This window comes from Poecile atricapillus, chromosome 3 (assembly GCF_030490865.1).
Source record: "Poecile atricapillus isolate bPoeAtr1 chromosome 3, bPoeAtr1.hap1, whole genome shotgun sequence".
NCBI lineage: Eukaryota > Metazoa > Chordata > Aves > Passeriformes > Paridae > Poecile > Poecile atricapillus.
Window position 1 is genome coordinate 59,133,690 of NC_081251.1, and position 17,611 is coordinate 59,151,300.

General features: G+C 38.4%; 1 protein-coding gene across 1 annotated transcript in view; it reads right to left on the minus strand.

Annotated features, from left to right (window-relative positions):
* The window catches only part of SYNE1 (spectrin repeat containing nuclear envelope protein 1), a 296,656-nt gene that overhangs the window by 277,617 nt on the left and 1,428 nt on the right, over positions 1 to 17,611 (minus strand). Inside the window, 1 exon segment of the mRNA XM_058833865.1 lies at positions 10,212 to 10,477. Within this exon segment, the coding sequence (XP_058689848.1) occupies positions 10,212 to 10,275 (64 nt within the window). The 5' untranslated portion in view covers positions 10,276 to 10,477.

Consider the following 17,611-nt stretch of genomic DNA (forward strand, 5'->3'; position numbering starts at 1 on the left):
ACAGGCTCAACTGTAATAATTTGCTTGAATTTCCTTGGGAGAATGAAAGCACAGTCCAAAAGTGAATTTACTACAAATTACCATAATTTTCATAAACAGGCAAGTCTGAGAACTATGAGCTCCATTCCTAAATAGGATTTATTTTTTTTTTTTTTTTTTTTTAAATATATAGGTAACTGTAAGCAAGTAAATATTCTGTTTTGCTACACTGGTTTGGCCACAAATGATCTTGAATACTGTGCTCTTGCATGTAGAGTTGGGCTATTTTCCCCTCTGAGACCGGAAAGCTAACAGTAATACTCTTCACGTACAATTGCTGTTGTAGTTCATTCCGTTCACCTTATGGAAAGAAGATTTTTTTCCCTCTGTTTTAATGAGCTTAAGATAAAGTCTTTACAGAACAGATGCTGCATTGACAAGGTCTGTGGCTATCTCGCAATAGCACCTTAAGTAAAGACTTACAGAAGCCCACACTGAAGAGTGAGGAGGCTGTGCCTACCCAGGCACACTGATGGTGACTCCCAAGCAAGCTGGTGGAGGTAGGACAGACCATGCAGTTATGGGAAGATACATGAGCTGGCCTCTAAGAGTGAGGTGCAGAACATTCTACAACATTTGTACAGGCCTTAAGCATCTCTGTAAGGGATGATGAATTTTCCCAGAATTTCACTGGCACAGCTAAAGAAGCTCAGTGGTTTGGATAAATCTAAACTAAATCTCAGCTCTCGTTCTGCAGCAATGTCTGTGTGGGTACAAGGTAGTTATTAAATGTTCTAGATGTGTCTCTTATCTGGGTGAATACAAGAGTTTTCAGCTTAGAGATTTAAAGGTTTTGCAGAGCTGTGTCACAAGCCTAACAGTGTTACGAGATTACATATATTCTCCATAGTCACTTAAACAAATAAACACCAACAAGGGCGTAACCCACTTAAAAGTATAAAAGACTATGTAACAAATACTGAAAAGTAATTACATAAAATCTAGTGAAATTACAGTAAAAGAATCTTCACAAATGACATCTCTTAATATGTTAATGTTTGTGTTCCATGTAATGAAGCTCCAAAAGATATTTCACAACAATCTCTGTTAACAACAATGACTCCTCAGCAGGGAAAGCATGAAAAGCAGATAAATCAGAGAGGGAAGAGCAGGTTAAGGTATGAGCTCTTGGGCCCAAGCTGTGCAGGGGCTGAGCTGGAGGCTAAGAACTGTCCCTGCTATGCAGGAACTCAGTATTTCTCCTCCTTACCTGGAGGCTGCTTATCCTGAAACATCAAATTGTTTTTCTGCTACTTCCCTAAAAGTTCTGATATTGCATTAAAATGATCACTGAGAACTTAATCAGGTTCTCTTTCAAAGTACAGGATAAAGGCTAGTTTTTTAATGTTAGTCCCAGCTTCTTTACACCCCTTCTGTGAAGAACACTGTACATGGAGCAGCACCAATTTAAAGTCTACTAACAAATGAGAACAAGAAAACTTACACCCCCAAATACTAGCAATCAGAATCTGAATTTTAAAAATAGCTGTGCAATTAAGCAGTCAGTTATTACTTCCTGTAAAATGTAATAATATCTTTCAAACATCTCTTTTTAGTTTACCATGGAGACATAAATGCCTTCTTTCTTTCTTTCTTTTTCTTTCTTCTCCTTCCTTCCTTCCTTCCTTCCTTCCTTCCTTCCTTCCTTCCTTCCTTCCTTCCTTCCTTCCTTCCTTCCTTCCTTCCTTCCTTCCTTCCTTCCTTCCTTCCTTCCTTCCTTCCTTCCTTCCTTCCTTCCTTCCTTCCTTCCTTCCTTCCTTCCTTCCTTCCTTCCTTCCTTCCTTCCTTCCTTCCTTCCTTCCTTCCTTCCTTCCTTCCTTCCTTCCTTCCTTCCTTCCTTCCTTCCTTCCTTCCTTCCTTCCTTCCTTCCTTCCTTCCTTCCTTCCTTCCTTCCTTCCTTCCTTCCTTCCTTCCTTCCTTCCTTCCTTCCTTCCTTCCTTCCTTCCTTCCTTCCTTCCTTCCTTCCTTCCTTCCTTCCTTCCTTCCTTCCTTCCTTCCTTCCTTCCTTCCTTCCTTCCGCCACTTCCTTCCGCCACTTCCTTCCGCCACTTCCTTCCGCCACTTCCTTCCGCCACTTCCTTCCGCCACTTCCTTCCTTCCGCCACTTCCTTCCTTCCTTCCGCCACTTCCTTCCTTCCGCCACTTCCTTCCTTCCTTCCGCCACTTCCTTCCTTCCTTCCTTCCTTCCTTCCGCCACTTCCTTCCTTCCCTCCTTCCTTCCCTCCTTCCTTCCCTCCTTCCTTCCCTCCTTCCTTCCCTCCTTCCTTCCTTCCTTCCTTCCTTCCTTCCTTCCTTCCTTCCTTCCTTCCTTCCTTCCTTCCTTCCTTCCTTCCTTCCTTCCTTCCTTCCTTCCTTCCTTCCTTCCTTCCTTCCTTCCTTCCTTCCTTCCTTCCTTCCTTCCTTCCTTCCTTCCTTCCTTCCTTCCTTCCTTCCTTCCTTCCTTCCTTCCTTCCTTCCTTCCTTCCTTCCTTCCTTCCTTCCTTCCTTCCTTCCTTCCTTCCTTCCTTCCTTCCTTCCTTCCTTCCTTCCTTCCTTCCTTCCTTCCTTCCTTCCTTCCTTCCTTCCTTCCTTCCTTCCTTCCTTCCTTCCTTCCTTCCTTCCTTCTCATTGACACTTCCATCATAAAGCTCTTTCTCATCTTGGATGAAAGACAGAACAAGTAGCCTGTTTTCTTGCACCCAGTAATAGACGATTCACTTGGATCCATACAACTGCCAACTAAAAAACCTCAGTGTGAGTCTAAAATTAGAACCCAGGGATATGAGTCACAAGGAGAAGCTTTGTGACAGAAACAAGGATATTTTTAAGCAAATGAAGTCTAAAGTGCAAAATAAAAATGGCATTCTATAAAAAAGTCTGTGGAATAAATTACTAATAATCGTTACGTGTTATTTTTGATCTATGTGGTTTTTCTACCTGCAAGTATATTCTCCTGGTATATTATTATCCTGGTAAATAAATATGGTGAGGCTTTTGATTTCTACAAATGGGCAAAACATGATTACAGCAAAATTGCAAAAAAAAAAAAAAACAAAAAAAACAAAAACTTTCTCATTTAAATATTTTGCCTTTACATTACAGAAGCCTCTACGTTGGTATAGAAGCATGATCAGCAGTAATTCATCTACAAAACTGTTCTAATCCCTGTTTGATTAGTAACAAGAGGCATGTACTCCTGCATTTTTCAGTTCTTCTATTTAAAAACAACAAATGTAGTATTCCAAAAGGGAGCATTATTTATGGTGATGACAATAAGCTATGTTCAAATTTAATAACACACCAAAATATATTGTAGGAATATATTACAACACAGCTCTGAGGAAATAAAGTTTAATTTTTCAAGCCTGAAATATATATAATAGAAATAGGGAATCACAAAACAGACAACTGATAAACTGTCTAACCTGCATTAAAAAACATGTCATCAAAATATTTTGAAGATATTCTGCTTCTTGATACCCCCAACCCAAAGCTATTACTAAAATAACTGTCTAGCAGCCTGTCAGAATAGAGGGGGCACTCTCAAAAATAAACACTGCAATTTTTTCCTTCTCAAAAATCTCTATCTTCACTAAACCACCAAAACTGACACATAATTGTCCCTATTTAGGCTTCCTGAAATATCTCTTCACACCAGTAACAAATATGGCAGATGTTATTTTGAGACAAAATCTTAACTGAAAACAGTTTTTGAGCCTCAGATAACACTTTATTGAAACCAAAATTAAAAAGCTGCAGTGTGGATGCCTACATATAAACTTGTCAAATTATAGTGAGCAGCACAGAGCTGCTGAAGACAGGTTCATGTAAAACACAACTTGCCTGACATATTTTGGATATCCACTACATTTAAGACCCAGCATTTAAATCACCATCTATAAAATAGTTCAAGGAAGATTTTCCTCTTGCATTTTTCCTCCTACATTTTGTGTAACAAATCATGTTAGTGTTTTAATAGTAGCATAGGCGAAGGATTTCAATTTTTGAACTGTGCTTCTTCACATCCAAACGAAAGCAATCTCAGTGTGAGACACCACCATGTCAGCCATTTTCTGCCCTAAATATATACTTTATCACAGATGAAAACTGGATAAATATGTTGGTTTTTTTCCTTAAAAAGCAACTCAAATGCAAAAATATATATGCAATTTATATCATCTGTGTAATTTTTAATGCTTTGTATCCTGGTTGACTAACCAAGTGAAAAGAGGAGCACAGATTATTTTAACAACCTGTGGAAACTATACTGTGCTAATCGAAAGGGAAAGCAAGAAAAAAAAAATAAGTAAGAATATGTTGATTTACATTGTTAGTTTTGTGGTAAAAAGCAGAAGAAAAAGTGTAAGCAAAGAGATAGCAACATTAACTTAAAAAAATTCTAAAAATGTAGTTTAAATCACTAACTTGGAATTTGTTAATGATGAAAACCTTATAAAAATAAAAATACAGGAGCATGCCTCACTAAAATGCATTCTACATTTCACATACTGCCCCAGTACTGTGTTCTCACTGAAGAGAACACAAAGTGAATGCTAACTGCAGTTAAAAAAAAAAAAACCAAAGGGGAAAAAAAAAAAAAGGCAGCATATGTTTTTTTCCACTGAGATATTTTTTGCAACATATGTCACAACAGTCTAACTATATGACAATATATTCTAATATAACATGATGCCTAAATTCTGTTCATATTTTAGTCATTTGTACTACCAGTGAAATGTTTTGATCATATCCTTTCCCCCTTGTCTTGGGGATGTTTATTTTGCAATACCTGCAGGTAGTTCCAAACTTCTCTTTACCAGCAATACACCAGATTATTACCATCACATACCTGGGTCAGAAAAAACCTGAAGTAGATTCTCACTGGACTTGTTTGCACATGTATAAGCCAAAATTAAATAGTTCTAAAAATGGTGATTTTACAGCATTCCTTAGTAACACTCCTTATCAAATACTAACTAATATTTAACTTGAATATCACCAGGTACAGACTATCCTTTCACATGTTTTTGTTGTAGTAGATGAAAACACTTGATCTCCATCTCTTTTTTTCATCCTTTAATGATCTTCTTTGCAGCTGTCTTAACCTTCACACATAAACCTTGTATCTCAGGATTTTGTTCTGAAATAGTATTAACTTAAATTTTCTCAAACTGAAAAAATAATAGAAAAGGATATTGAAATCCTGCTCAACTTCCTCTTATTATGTCAGCTGTAATGTTATTCAGATTCCCAATTCATCATTCAAATTTACTTGACCTTCAGCTCAGAGTCCATACCAGTCAATAGAGTCAAAAGTGTTTATTTTCCCTTACCACACTGCCTGTGAGTAATGAATTGCCTTAGATAAAAGATTTTCTCACCTGATAGATTAATAATTTACACTGGCATTTTCTGTAATTCAAGAAAAATCCAAGAAAGATGCAGGAATCAAACTGGGACATTTTAGATAGTGAAAGACTGTAAGGAAAAGGCATTAGCACAACTACATGGAACCAGTGTGTACTGGTTTTCTACAAGAAAACTGGACAGAAGAAAACCTTGACCACAGCAGTGTTTGTAATATGGGGATAAAACCCAGTTGTGCCAAGATGTGCAGCATGCCCCTCCTGATCAAGCACACCTTTTCAATTTTGCTGACATTTACAAATGTGATCTTGCACTTTGGTTTTGCTGACAATAAAATAGTAAATGGCACTGAAGGAGAGACACTGTCTTTTTCCCAGGAGCTCATTTGGCCTCTACAAACCAATTCTCAGTTGGTTCAGGTCTAATGTAAGAAGAAGTGGACTGCTGAAAACAAAGTTTGGAATGTTCATGCAGTGAAGCAAGGTATTTTCAGCAGCAGGTATCTGTTAAATCACCCTAGCTTAATGTTAAACTGTGGCTCTTGGCACTGTTGACTTAGAAAAACAGAGGAAAACACCAGCAAAGGTACACATTAACAAAGAGGCTATCAGCTAATGAGAAAAAAAATATGTACTGTTTAGTTAATGCTGCTGGTATGGAAAAGAAATTCTAGGTTGTAAAAGGAAAGAAAAGAAGAGGCAAAACTTAAGGGGAAGAGCATGGGGGAAAGGAAGAAAGGACAATCCAGGAGAAAAACAAGCCCACATCCTGTGAATAGTGCTAATGTGAGGAAGGCATAAAACTACAGCAGATGATAGTCAGTTGTAGGTAATTTTGTAATTAGTAATAAAATAAGGACTGAGCTTGAAGCTAATTTGACCCGCCTGTACTGAAGCTTTTCTGGAGTGTATGAGTATTGCTTGAACAATGTCTCCATTCCAACATGGTTAGTCTTCATGCATGACCATGTTGCTTGCTTTCCTACCTTAGCTTTTCCTACATCATCTCTACAGTGAGTTTACAAAACCCCAAAATAACAACAATCTAAAGCGAGTTTAAGACTCTAGTAAGAACAGTGGTGCAATCCAGAAGAAATGAAAGATTGGAAAGAATTTTTTATGCATCTCTATCATTTGTAGAGCATATTTTCACACAACAAAGTTATTGTCTTGCAACGTTTAAATTATTGTACTTTGTACACTCTAGTACTGGTTTTACTGCATGGAGTTAAAATGGATAACAGCCTTAAAACACCAGTTATATGACAGGAACCTAATTTGGGTGGCATATATGCTTAGATTGTAATGCAGAGTGAATTTTTGGTGATCCACTACAGAAAAGGAAAAAAGTGTCCTGTTTGACTAAATGGACCACCCAATAATGAACACAATGATGCTCACTAAAGTCTTCATTCAGTACAGATTACTAAATGGGAAATCAAAAGGAAAAAAAACACAGAGGGACAGAAAAGTGGGAATTAGAAAAGCCTGCAGTAAGAGTATGCTACAGTGACTGTTCAACATCACCTTACAAGCCAGTAAGAATAAGTTAGTATAATGGAACAATAAGGTCCTGAGGAATGGGACAAATGAAACATTTCTTCTTTTCTGTTTTTTTGGTTTTCTGGGTTTTTTTCCTTCAGAATAACGTGAGCATGACTGCAGTTTGCCTGTAACAGTGCATACTAATAGAAAATACTGCATTTCATGATGGTAAAGATTGCAAATTTGTAAGAGCTTGACTAGCTTATCTTCCAGCACTCCCTACTTTGATATATGTAGCTATCAAAGATGCTTTATGAATCTTTAGTTTATAGCTGCAATGCCAATGACCTTGCACTTCTTATAGGCTAAGGAGCAGTGCTTTTGTGCCAGCTGAATTTATTTTCCAGAGTAATCCAAAAACCAGTCCTAGGAATGTAACTCGTATACCAGCGTATACCAGTATATACTGGTATATACTGGTGTATACCAGTTCTGCTCAGGTTTTATGGGTGCTTTTATAATATGAACAACTAGGAAGCATAAGGTGCTGTAGAACTAGCAAGTTGTCTTGGCTGTTTGTCCCAGGTGAACTTCTGAGCCAGTGATACACAACGTTATTCAAAAACTCTGTATATGCAAACAGTGTATTGCAAGTGTTATAATTACCAAAGGGAAGTGACTGGATATATATATGTTAACAATCCCAAATAAACAAATAAAAATACCAACCAACACAGAATCAACTTTTTTGCCCCCTGACAGATTTTAGGAGAGCATATATATTTGTGTTCACTAAAAGTGTCTCCAGCAGCTATTTCAAAACTGGTGTTGAGAATCCCAGTGAAGAGTTGCATTTTTCTGGCATTTCCTACACTCTCCCACCACAAACACTCACTGGAGACACATAAGGCAAATTTGAGAACCATGTGGAGGAGGGAGCACAGCTTGCTTTACCTCTCAATGCTGAAAAATTTCCAGTACTGACATCTTGCAGCACCGTCTAAAGAGTATCACACAAGAAGAACTCTCCTGCCTCAGCATACAGCCAGGTACAAAACCAGGTGTTGTAAAGCACAGCTGCTGCTCTGCACTGACTGAGGATCCCCCAAACCAGTGTCATTCCTGTTACACCCTGAATGCTGTCAATTCCACTCACCCTGAGCTGTGCCCCTGGCTCTGCACTGATTCTGGGCTGCCAGACAAACGCCAAGATACGTCCCTGTGCTCCTATGCTCATCTACTCTTATTTCAGCTGACTATAATTTTTGAAAGGTAGAGCAACCTCAATACACAAGGGCTTAGGTAGTCGCAGTGCAGACTGCCTGCTCATCCATAATGCAGAGCTACAGACTAAAAAAAGATTTAGGCTCCAAGCACTCTAGTTTGGCACAGGTGATTTATTGAAATAGTGCATCTGCAGAAAATATCAAATCCCATCAATACCAAGATGAGCTGATTTCATCTGAGAAGCGAATAATCCAGTTACAGGTATGACCTGAAATTAATAGGCAATGCCAAATTTCCATTCAATTCACACATTTTCGTTTAAAATGTCCTCACTTCAGAATTAATGTAATTGTTTTTGCTTAATTTCCAAAAATAAAATAATATTAAAAAATTATAGCAGGATGAACTATGAATCAGATTTCAGCAGAGCCACATACATAGAAATGAAGAAAAAGTGTAAAAAACCCCAAAATGCAAATAAACACAACAGCCATTTTGTCAGCAACAGCCTTATAGATGTTTAGAAAGCTAGCACATAATAGTCTGATAATTAATGGTCCCCACATTCTGTAATTATCTTCTGTAGCATCCTCCTTATACATTGGTTTAGAGTACCAGCCTGGATAATCCTCCCTGAACACAGTTCATCTCCCTGATGCTTTCCTTTGCAAAATGTCTCTATAACCTTTGAGTACTTCTGCCATTTCTCTCATGCACTTCTTCATATTCCTCGGAGGGTCTTATGGTTTCATAATTATTTCATTTCTTGCTTCAAGTCTCTCAGTATTTTTTTCTGTAATACCTACAAGAGTTCATACAAATGTATAGTATCCTGTGATAAACACACTGTGTGTGCCCTAAGACCCCTGCCTGCTCTGTGGGCAAGGCTGTCTCACTGTGCCCTTGCACAGTCTCATTCAAATCTACCTGGAGTGTCTTAGTCTAATGTTTAAACCATAAATCCTCTGAGCATGAAATATTTCCTCTATGTTTGTTGGCACTTTGAACAGCCATTGTCCAACACGGTGGCCTAAGAACTAGCAGACATAAAACCAGAAAGGGAAACCATAGTAAATGTACAAAAGGCTGAAGAAAATCAAGCAGAACCATGTTGGAACTGATGAAGTGCTGTAGCAGGTCTAAATAGGACAGACTCTTCCATTTATCTCCTGAGGTTACATGGAAATCATTCCTACTAGTAAGTAGCTGGTGGCTGGGGAAGTAGGTTCAGATCTGAACTGAAAAACAATCAATGGAAAGAAAACCCATGAGCAGATTAAGCTTCCAGATTAGAGGACGCAGAAGGGGTTATCAAAGGTTTTGCACATACAAGCTTTTGTTGAAGTCAGTGGAAACTAGTCTGTAGAGGAAAGAAGGCCAGGGATTTATGATGAAGTTGAAAAGTTAATAGAAGTGAAATCTACAGCAGTAATGACAATTTGTTTCTAGTCAATATCATTATTTGAATAAAAAATATTCCAAGTGCAAGCTTTTAGCATCAGCAGTTAGGTGTATAACTTCTAAGAAAACACAATAAATTTATTTAGTAATGCTATATTATAGGAACATAAAACCATAATGGATAATCAACTGCAAAGACATTCTGTGATGTGTTGTCTAAAAGGTCATCAACTTGAGGACTAATGATAAGCTCACTGAGCTATGAATTCTTCAGTGCTTAACAATATAATAAAGCACTGTTCTCATGGCTAAATTGATAAATATTAGTTTATCAGTATAAAAGATCTACCAGTTGACTGTAGTTGAGAAAAGGATGAATATAATTTCTGTTCTCTTTTCTATGAGAAAACCGATACACACATCAGGTAACCTGGGAGAAACAGAACCGAAACAAAAGTCTCGTAGTCTTCAATTCAGTGTACTGTCCCATGGAGCCACATTCAGGTCAGCTGCTCTGAAGCATCACTGTTAATGCTATACCAAAGGAATCATATAATCACAGCCCTTTAGATATACTAGAAGTACTTTCCAGTAGATGAGTTTATAAAAATTACTAAACTTCAGAAATATTGTTCTGACTGTTCAGTATAGTACAAAATAGGAACTTCCATGTATAAGGGTGTGGCAGAGTGCCAGCCCAGGTCAGCCACTTACCTTGAAGCCGTTGCATGACATTGGCAATGTCTCTAGATCTTGCCACTAGTCGGGATGAAGCCATGATCTCTTTGGAGCGAGTCCACTTCCCCTAACAGAATTCTCCCTCCAAGCTGTGGAGCTCAGTGAGACGAGGGTCTTGGACAGCTTCCTTTTAGCGTTCAACCCTCAGCTGTGGCAGAGCATCCCTGGGGCAGTCAGACACCTCCAGTCCAACGCTGGCCCCCATAGGGCCGGGCAAAAGCAATGGTAAACAACCTCAACACCTGAGAAAGAAAGCACCAAAGTTTAGAGGAAACTTTTACCAGCTCTGAAAAACTAAAGAGTCTGAGTCTTAATGGCTGTCTTAACAGGTAAAGGGTTTATGTTTTACCTATAGGGTACACCCCAGCCAGAGACACAATTAATGCTGAAAGCTTGCTTGGCAACCACCAAGCAGAATGAAGCTGCAAAAAATAAATCATTGAACACAACTGGCAATGCACCAGACATCAATGCTTTCCCGAGGATACTTGTGGATGTTGTTTTAGAAATAATAATGATGTTATACTTATTAAAAGTAACACTGTAATACTTTTTAACAAAGAGACCATCAAGCTTAAAAGTAAAACGAAACCACTTGTAAAAATCCAAAACCTGTACAATTCTCATTCTATTTCACCGTGGTACGAAGGAGTATGCAACAGAAACTCATTGGTCAGGATAACTCCTAACTCCACTTGACAATGTGTCTGAAATATTTGGATTAATATACTTCATTATTAAATAAAGTTGTATTTATGTTCCTTTTTTAGTGTAAAACAATGCTGTATTTTGTGTCATTTAACATCAAAAGCTGTGAACTAGAACTGCGACACGAATGCTGCTACACTTCTGCATCTATAACAAGAATCTGTGACTATAAATCTGGTCTAAAAATAATCTAATTAGATTCTGCAGATAATGCTATCAATAAAACCTTATCTTCTGAGGAACAAGTACATGTTGTGTATGTATGCAGTGACTTCCCTGATAAGAAATAACTGAGTGTAGAGACACCGAGAATAATTGAATTCATACCATAGACTCTGGGTGCACCCCAAATTCAAATGATATTCAGCTGATCAATATCACAAATGTGAGTGGGTTTGTTGGTGCTGTGCATTTTCCTCTTTTCCTGGCCCCAAGGCCTGTCAGAGAATAGAGTCCTCCATTGTCAGGCAGACAAGCCTTTAGGCTGCACAGCTTCAGGCGTGATGAACTGTCCCAAAGGAGCTGTGTCAACATGTAAGGGCGGCCAGAGGAAATGATATTTCAACATTTCCTTTTCTAACCCTTCAAACCTTGCCTGACCCAAGGTACATCCTGCTTTCCCTCTTACTGATGCTTTTTTATTGTATGTTTACCTTATATTTTGGATACCTAAATGCTGCTCAGGTCAGCAGCCCTAAGCTGGCTTTAAATCAGTGAAGCCGAGGGAAGCACACTTCTGACGGGCTACACTGCAGAACAGATGGCAAAGTCCACCCATGTCTTTGGGCTGTTCTCTTGCGTGCCATGGCCACCATGGTACTAATACCTACTCCAGACACACTGCTGCTGTTTTTACATATGCCTAAACCTGGATGTTCATATCCTCACTCTCTCCCGTGTGCATCTGCTCTCTCCTTTAGGGGCCTCCTCTCCTCCATTGCCCTTCCCACCTTCCAGGCTCTGCCCCACACACTGCTTGGGGTACACAGGGACTCTGCCTATCAGCCACCACTTCCCAAGCATAGAGAGACACCCTGGCAGGAACCTCATGTTTGTGTCAAGCAGGCATGAGGAGGTGCCACCACCACACCTCAGCCACAACACTGGCTGGGGCTGATGGTCCCCTGGTGTTGCTAAATCCCTGCAGAGAACATCAGCAACAGCACACCAAACAACACCTGACTGGGTGGATGGGGAGCAGGAGGAGGATTTCTGTTGCTTGTGTTCACATATGACAGCTTGGTGAACTTTGCTTCCTCTGCAATATTTAAATGAAACATCAGCTTTCCCAACCTCATCCAAACCAGAAATATTTGTAACACAGTGGGTTAAATGTAGCCTCGCTTCTGCAGCAGTGACACTGCTAACATTTTGAGCAGTACTGTAAGCTGGGTACAGCCACCCTTAGTAGCAAGCTGCTAGACTAATTTATGGGCAGGGATAAGGGGTATTAAAAATGCTTTATCTGATTGGGTTTTTGGCTAACAGCAGTAACAATATCAGAACACCAGTTCACTCACACTGTGACAGAGCTGGCATAAATCAGCTGTACATGAGCACATTTAGAGGAGCTGTGGAACATGCTGATCCAAGTCAAAACAATCTGGGAAAGTGTTATGACGATGTATGTTCAATATACTCATATAGCAGGCTGAGTCATTGTGCAGCGATAAATGGCAGGCTTGCAGTTAATAATTTATTTAGCTGATATTAAATTATATGCTGCATAAGAAGAATGTGTGTTTCTAAATACAGCTCCTCATTTAAAAGCTCCTTTGCAAGCAGTTGGAATTAACTCATTTACAGGTGACACTAAGTTAGTACAGGTAGGGAGGAAAGATTCTTGTGTGCTCAGTCACCTCCTTTCATGCAGAAAAGCACAGCTCAGAGCACAGCAAAACACCAGCAGAACAGATGAATGAAAGCTTCATGCACCCTTCTCACCTATCTTCAGGCAACACTTAAAGTTTCACAGACAAAAAATCATATGTGAACAGTAAGGTATTTAATGTAATATAGAATGGGAATTTTTCACAGTTTTTACAAATACTTAAAGCCATCAACAAAATATTTTTATCCTGCTAAAATATTACATTTTTCAGATTTGTATGCATTAAAATCTTAAGTATTAAGATTATTACTTAAAATTAAGTATTTGCATAGTTACTACAAAATATTTTTTAATATAACTAAAGACTTTTAAATTTGTGTGTCAGACACAAAGGTGTGTTTTCAGATGGATATGTTTTCAAAATACATAGGTTTTATAAAAAGTGCATGGCTCAAATCTCACAAGTCTTAGCCTGAAATAAACCTGAAGCTAACCCTGAATACGAGCTACTCCCTGTTTTAGCATTCAACAAGTGTTTATTCAATATTATAAATTTTTTTTTTTTTTTGGTCTGAACATACATGGAATCAACAGGCAAAAGGGTTGAAATAGGGTTTGCATATAAATTAGGTAAATATTTTATTACATTTGCCACTTATCTGGATTTAATGGATAAAGTTACACAGATACCATTTTCTTTTATTAATATCCCGGTACTCTGGGTTTAGATGAAAAGAGGAAACATGAACTTCTCTCATATAAGAACCATTAGGCTTTATTAAATTGCAATTTACAATTCTCTGGATTATTTTGTTCCTCTCTTCAACTGCCAGGAAAATGAGATGTTTGTTCTATGGAGGAGAGAAGAAAAACACTGCATCTATTGTGGGTTAACTTTTCTGGGTCCTCTGTTTAATCCTCTTTTTTCACTGTGCTCAGGAACACTTTGAATTAATAATATATATTTTCCTTTTATTGGTAAAACCAGAATACCATTGGCAAGACCAGATTGCAATTTATCTTTCAGTTCTTAAAGTTTACAAAACATATTAAAGGAAAACAGAGCTGCCTGTCAGAAGTGTGGTTCCAGAGAAACAAAGAGACATCTGCTAGGTGCAGATGTCATCTACAATGTGCAATAAGGGCTGAAGATAAACCTGACCAAGAAGAGGTAAACAGTTCTCTGACTGTACTTCATGTTGCCACAAATTGCAGATTCCAGATGAGCCCAACAGTGGTTCCTTCCAATCTTAACCATCCTGTGATTCTGTGACTCCCAGTACACTGGGCTGATGCCACATATAGCAGCTAGAAGAAGCTACTGATGTGAAAGTATGGTTGCACCTGAAAATACAGTTTTAGACTTCTATAAACTCCCATTATAGAACCCTAATACATAAAGAAACTCCAGATAAAGAATGATAAACACAAATAATAAACAAAGATACTGAGGAGAGCAAGAAATAGGGGCAGGCAGTGAAAGGGCTGCTTCTAATCTGGGACATTTCCAAAAGAGATCTTTGAGAGGACAATAAACAGAGTAATAAATTTGAGGAAGCCCTGCACCTAGAAGACATTTACAAATCAAATATTACACAGATATAAGAAATACAGTGGAGTAACTGAAATAACTATAGCACACGAACTGAACAGTACCTCATGAACAACTGAAATAGGGTCAAGTTCTGGCATGCTGTTATGTATTAACAAAGAGGAAGGCTTCCCTGGTAAGCAAGAGCTGCACAGAACTGATCAAGGGAAAAAATACAGGAAAATAATTTTCAAGCATAGTTTACTGCTGCAGTTCAAGAAGTCCACTTTGATCCACAGATTCCGTTTCTGAAACATAAGAGGTCTTGGAAATGCTGCCAGTTTGATAGACACTACTGGAACAGATGCAATTCTATGAGACAGCAGTGAGCCTCCTGCCAGTCAGGAATAAATGACTCACAGAAAGATAGGAACCAGAATTTTCTGGAGGTTATAACTGTGTTTTTAAACAGCAAATAGTCAGAAAACCAGCTTGCTTAGGTTGGATGTTAGTGGCAAGAAAATGCCAATCAATTGAAAATAGCTCCAACTAAGGAAGTGATTGACATTGTCCAAAATATTACAAGAAGAATCCAAAGCATGGAAGCAGGTCAGGGGATGGTCTAAAAACACTGTGCTTAAGAAATAAATGAAAGGAAAATCAGCAGAGGAGTCAACTAGCCTGGAAAGTGCCTCCCCTGTGAAGCAGGCTGGGGTTTTCTTTCAATCCAAATTCTAGTAGCTTTACACCTGTTCAGAACAGAATAGAACTGCTCCAGATGTAATTGGAAAAGCCAAACCCAGAAATAAATGGGCAGAAACAGAGCATGAGAAGTGAAGAGCGCTGCCGCAGTGTGTGCAGAATACAGGGATGAAGAAAGATGTGCTGAAAGACCATCTGAGAAATAAAGACAGCAAGCAAATGGTTTTTAGCCAGATAAGTAAAAAAGAAAATAGAAAATAAGATCAAGGAGAGATTAAGTTGCCTCAATTAGTATTATACTGATTGTTCCACTGAAGAGATTTCTGATAGACAAGGCCATGACAAAAAATGGAAGCAGCACTCTCTTAAATAAACTCCAAGTTAAAAGTAGAGAAATTCATGTAAAATTCATTCCAGGATATTAATAACTGGTAGATTACAAATTGAGGATCCATTTGTAAATTTATTTTAATAAATCTGTCAAGTTGCAATTGATGCCTACTGGATATACAAAATTCAAAGCTAGGATGAAGAAGTGGGGTAGAGTGAACCATCATGGTTCTCTTTTATTTCCTCAGAGAAAATGCAGTATCTCCCCACTGATCTTCCAAAATCCAGGCCGGCAGAGGAGTCCATTTGGTAATTTTTTCTGACAGCTGAACTGCAAGTCTGCAGTTGTTCCCTTAAACCCAGTGCAGCAGAAGTCAGTGGATACTGGAACTATCCCAAAGGCAATGGGACATAACTATGCACCACATAAGATCATGGAAAATGCAATTTTGGCTCTGAAAGGTGTTTTTGATGGTTGAATACCAACATTGTCACTCTGTGCTTCCTTTCTCAACTGACAAAAATGCATTGAAATAGGAACACTGAAACACAATGTTCTTTCTCACTGACCATCCAACCTCACACTGATTTAATGTGCAGTAACTACTTGAAGATATTGACATTTGTTTTTCTTGGACAATGTGGGGCAACACAGAGAGATTTAGATCTTCTCTGGAACTGCCAACTATTTTGGTTCATCTAGGTATCCTTAAGCATATTTTGGAGTTGAACAAAAGTTTTTTAGTCTGCAGAAGCTTAAAGGTCTTGCAACAGCAATTAATAATTTGAAAGTTCAAGGTAATTTGCACATCTGACATTTAAATCTGTGGCATATATGGCACACAATCTTCTATGTTTTACCTACATTCTACTCCAGCATTTAAAAATTATTTGTACGATCCTAGTCATGCACATACCTATGTATGTATTTACATTTCAGCAAATGAGTGTTTTATTATCTATCTTTTCTTAGTTTTTTGGTAAGATGAACAAAAATCCAGTGGTGTGATTCTAGTCTTGAAAGCTGTAATTCCATTGGAACAGAAAATGCAAACTGTTCTAGGAGAAAATAAAAGGCAGAGACTTGCTTTTTTTAGGAAAATTGGCAGAACATACATTTTTAGATACATGCAAAGAAAGGTCATTCAGACTTACTGATACGAAAAGTTAAAGACAGTTTAGTAATCCTGTTACTGAAATTGTGCAGCAATACATTACAGTTATATAGCTGTTGGTAATAGCAGGAGACTGGGATCAGTAGCTCATTACCTTCTACAAACACAGGATATAATCCTTGCCTAAAAGAGCTTACTATCTGCGCAGACAAAGACAGGGCGAGGTTAAGATCAGAGGTCACAATACACAAGCAAATAGGACAGAGTGAAGTTCACATCTGAAGTGATGCCAGTTAACGGTAGGAGAATTGTTCTGATTTTTCTGGTTTAACACTGATGGCACCTAGGAGTTCTGTGGCATAATATGACCTATAGCACAGGAAAATTGCAGAGCTACATCTGTGGGAGGAAAAAAAAAAAAAAAAAAGAAAGAAAGACAACTAAAATAGAAAACACTGAAGCATCTCAGGAAAGGGTGGGTCACACCAGGTTTGAGATAAGCAAGTAAGCGTCAGTTCTTCGGTATTCCTGCACATCTCCCAAGCAAGAAACTTTGCTAAGTATAACTTAAAAGCAAGTGGCAGACAACTGCCATATGAATATAAAAGCAGAAACTTCTCTGTTTTTCCCTTTAAATTGTGTCTTTGAGTGAAACAAAGCCACAAGTCCATTCACTTCAGATGTACACCACTATACACCACTGCTGTTGATTTTATGACCTCTAAGGAGACACAAGAACTCTAAAGTTCTGCCACTAGCTATGGTAATGAGTAAAGTAAGAATAAAAACAATTGTTTATGTTTTATGCATGTACTTTCTCGATAACTACTGCCACCAGTAGATAAGAAAAAAATTGAGCCACAACTGACTTCCTTTAACACAGCATAACCGAGGTGGGTTAATGTGGTGTCTTGTCTGAAGGGTGAATGTATGTATATTCCTCTTGGGACCAAAGCTCTGTAGACCCCCAGAAATCACTCTCACTTTGCTGGCCTTGTTCAGTGCCTCACCCAGGAAAACCCTCTTCATTGTCAGGAAGTCTTACTCTCTCCTCAAATTTAAATACTAATAGAGTACTCTTCTTCTCTTCCTATGTGCCTCTGCTTTCCCTGATCCAGTACCAAAGTTAGTTTCTTTGAGCAGTGTGCTCACTGACAGG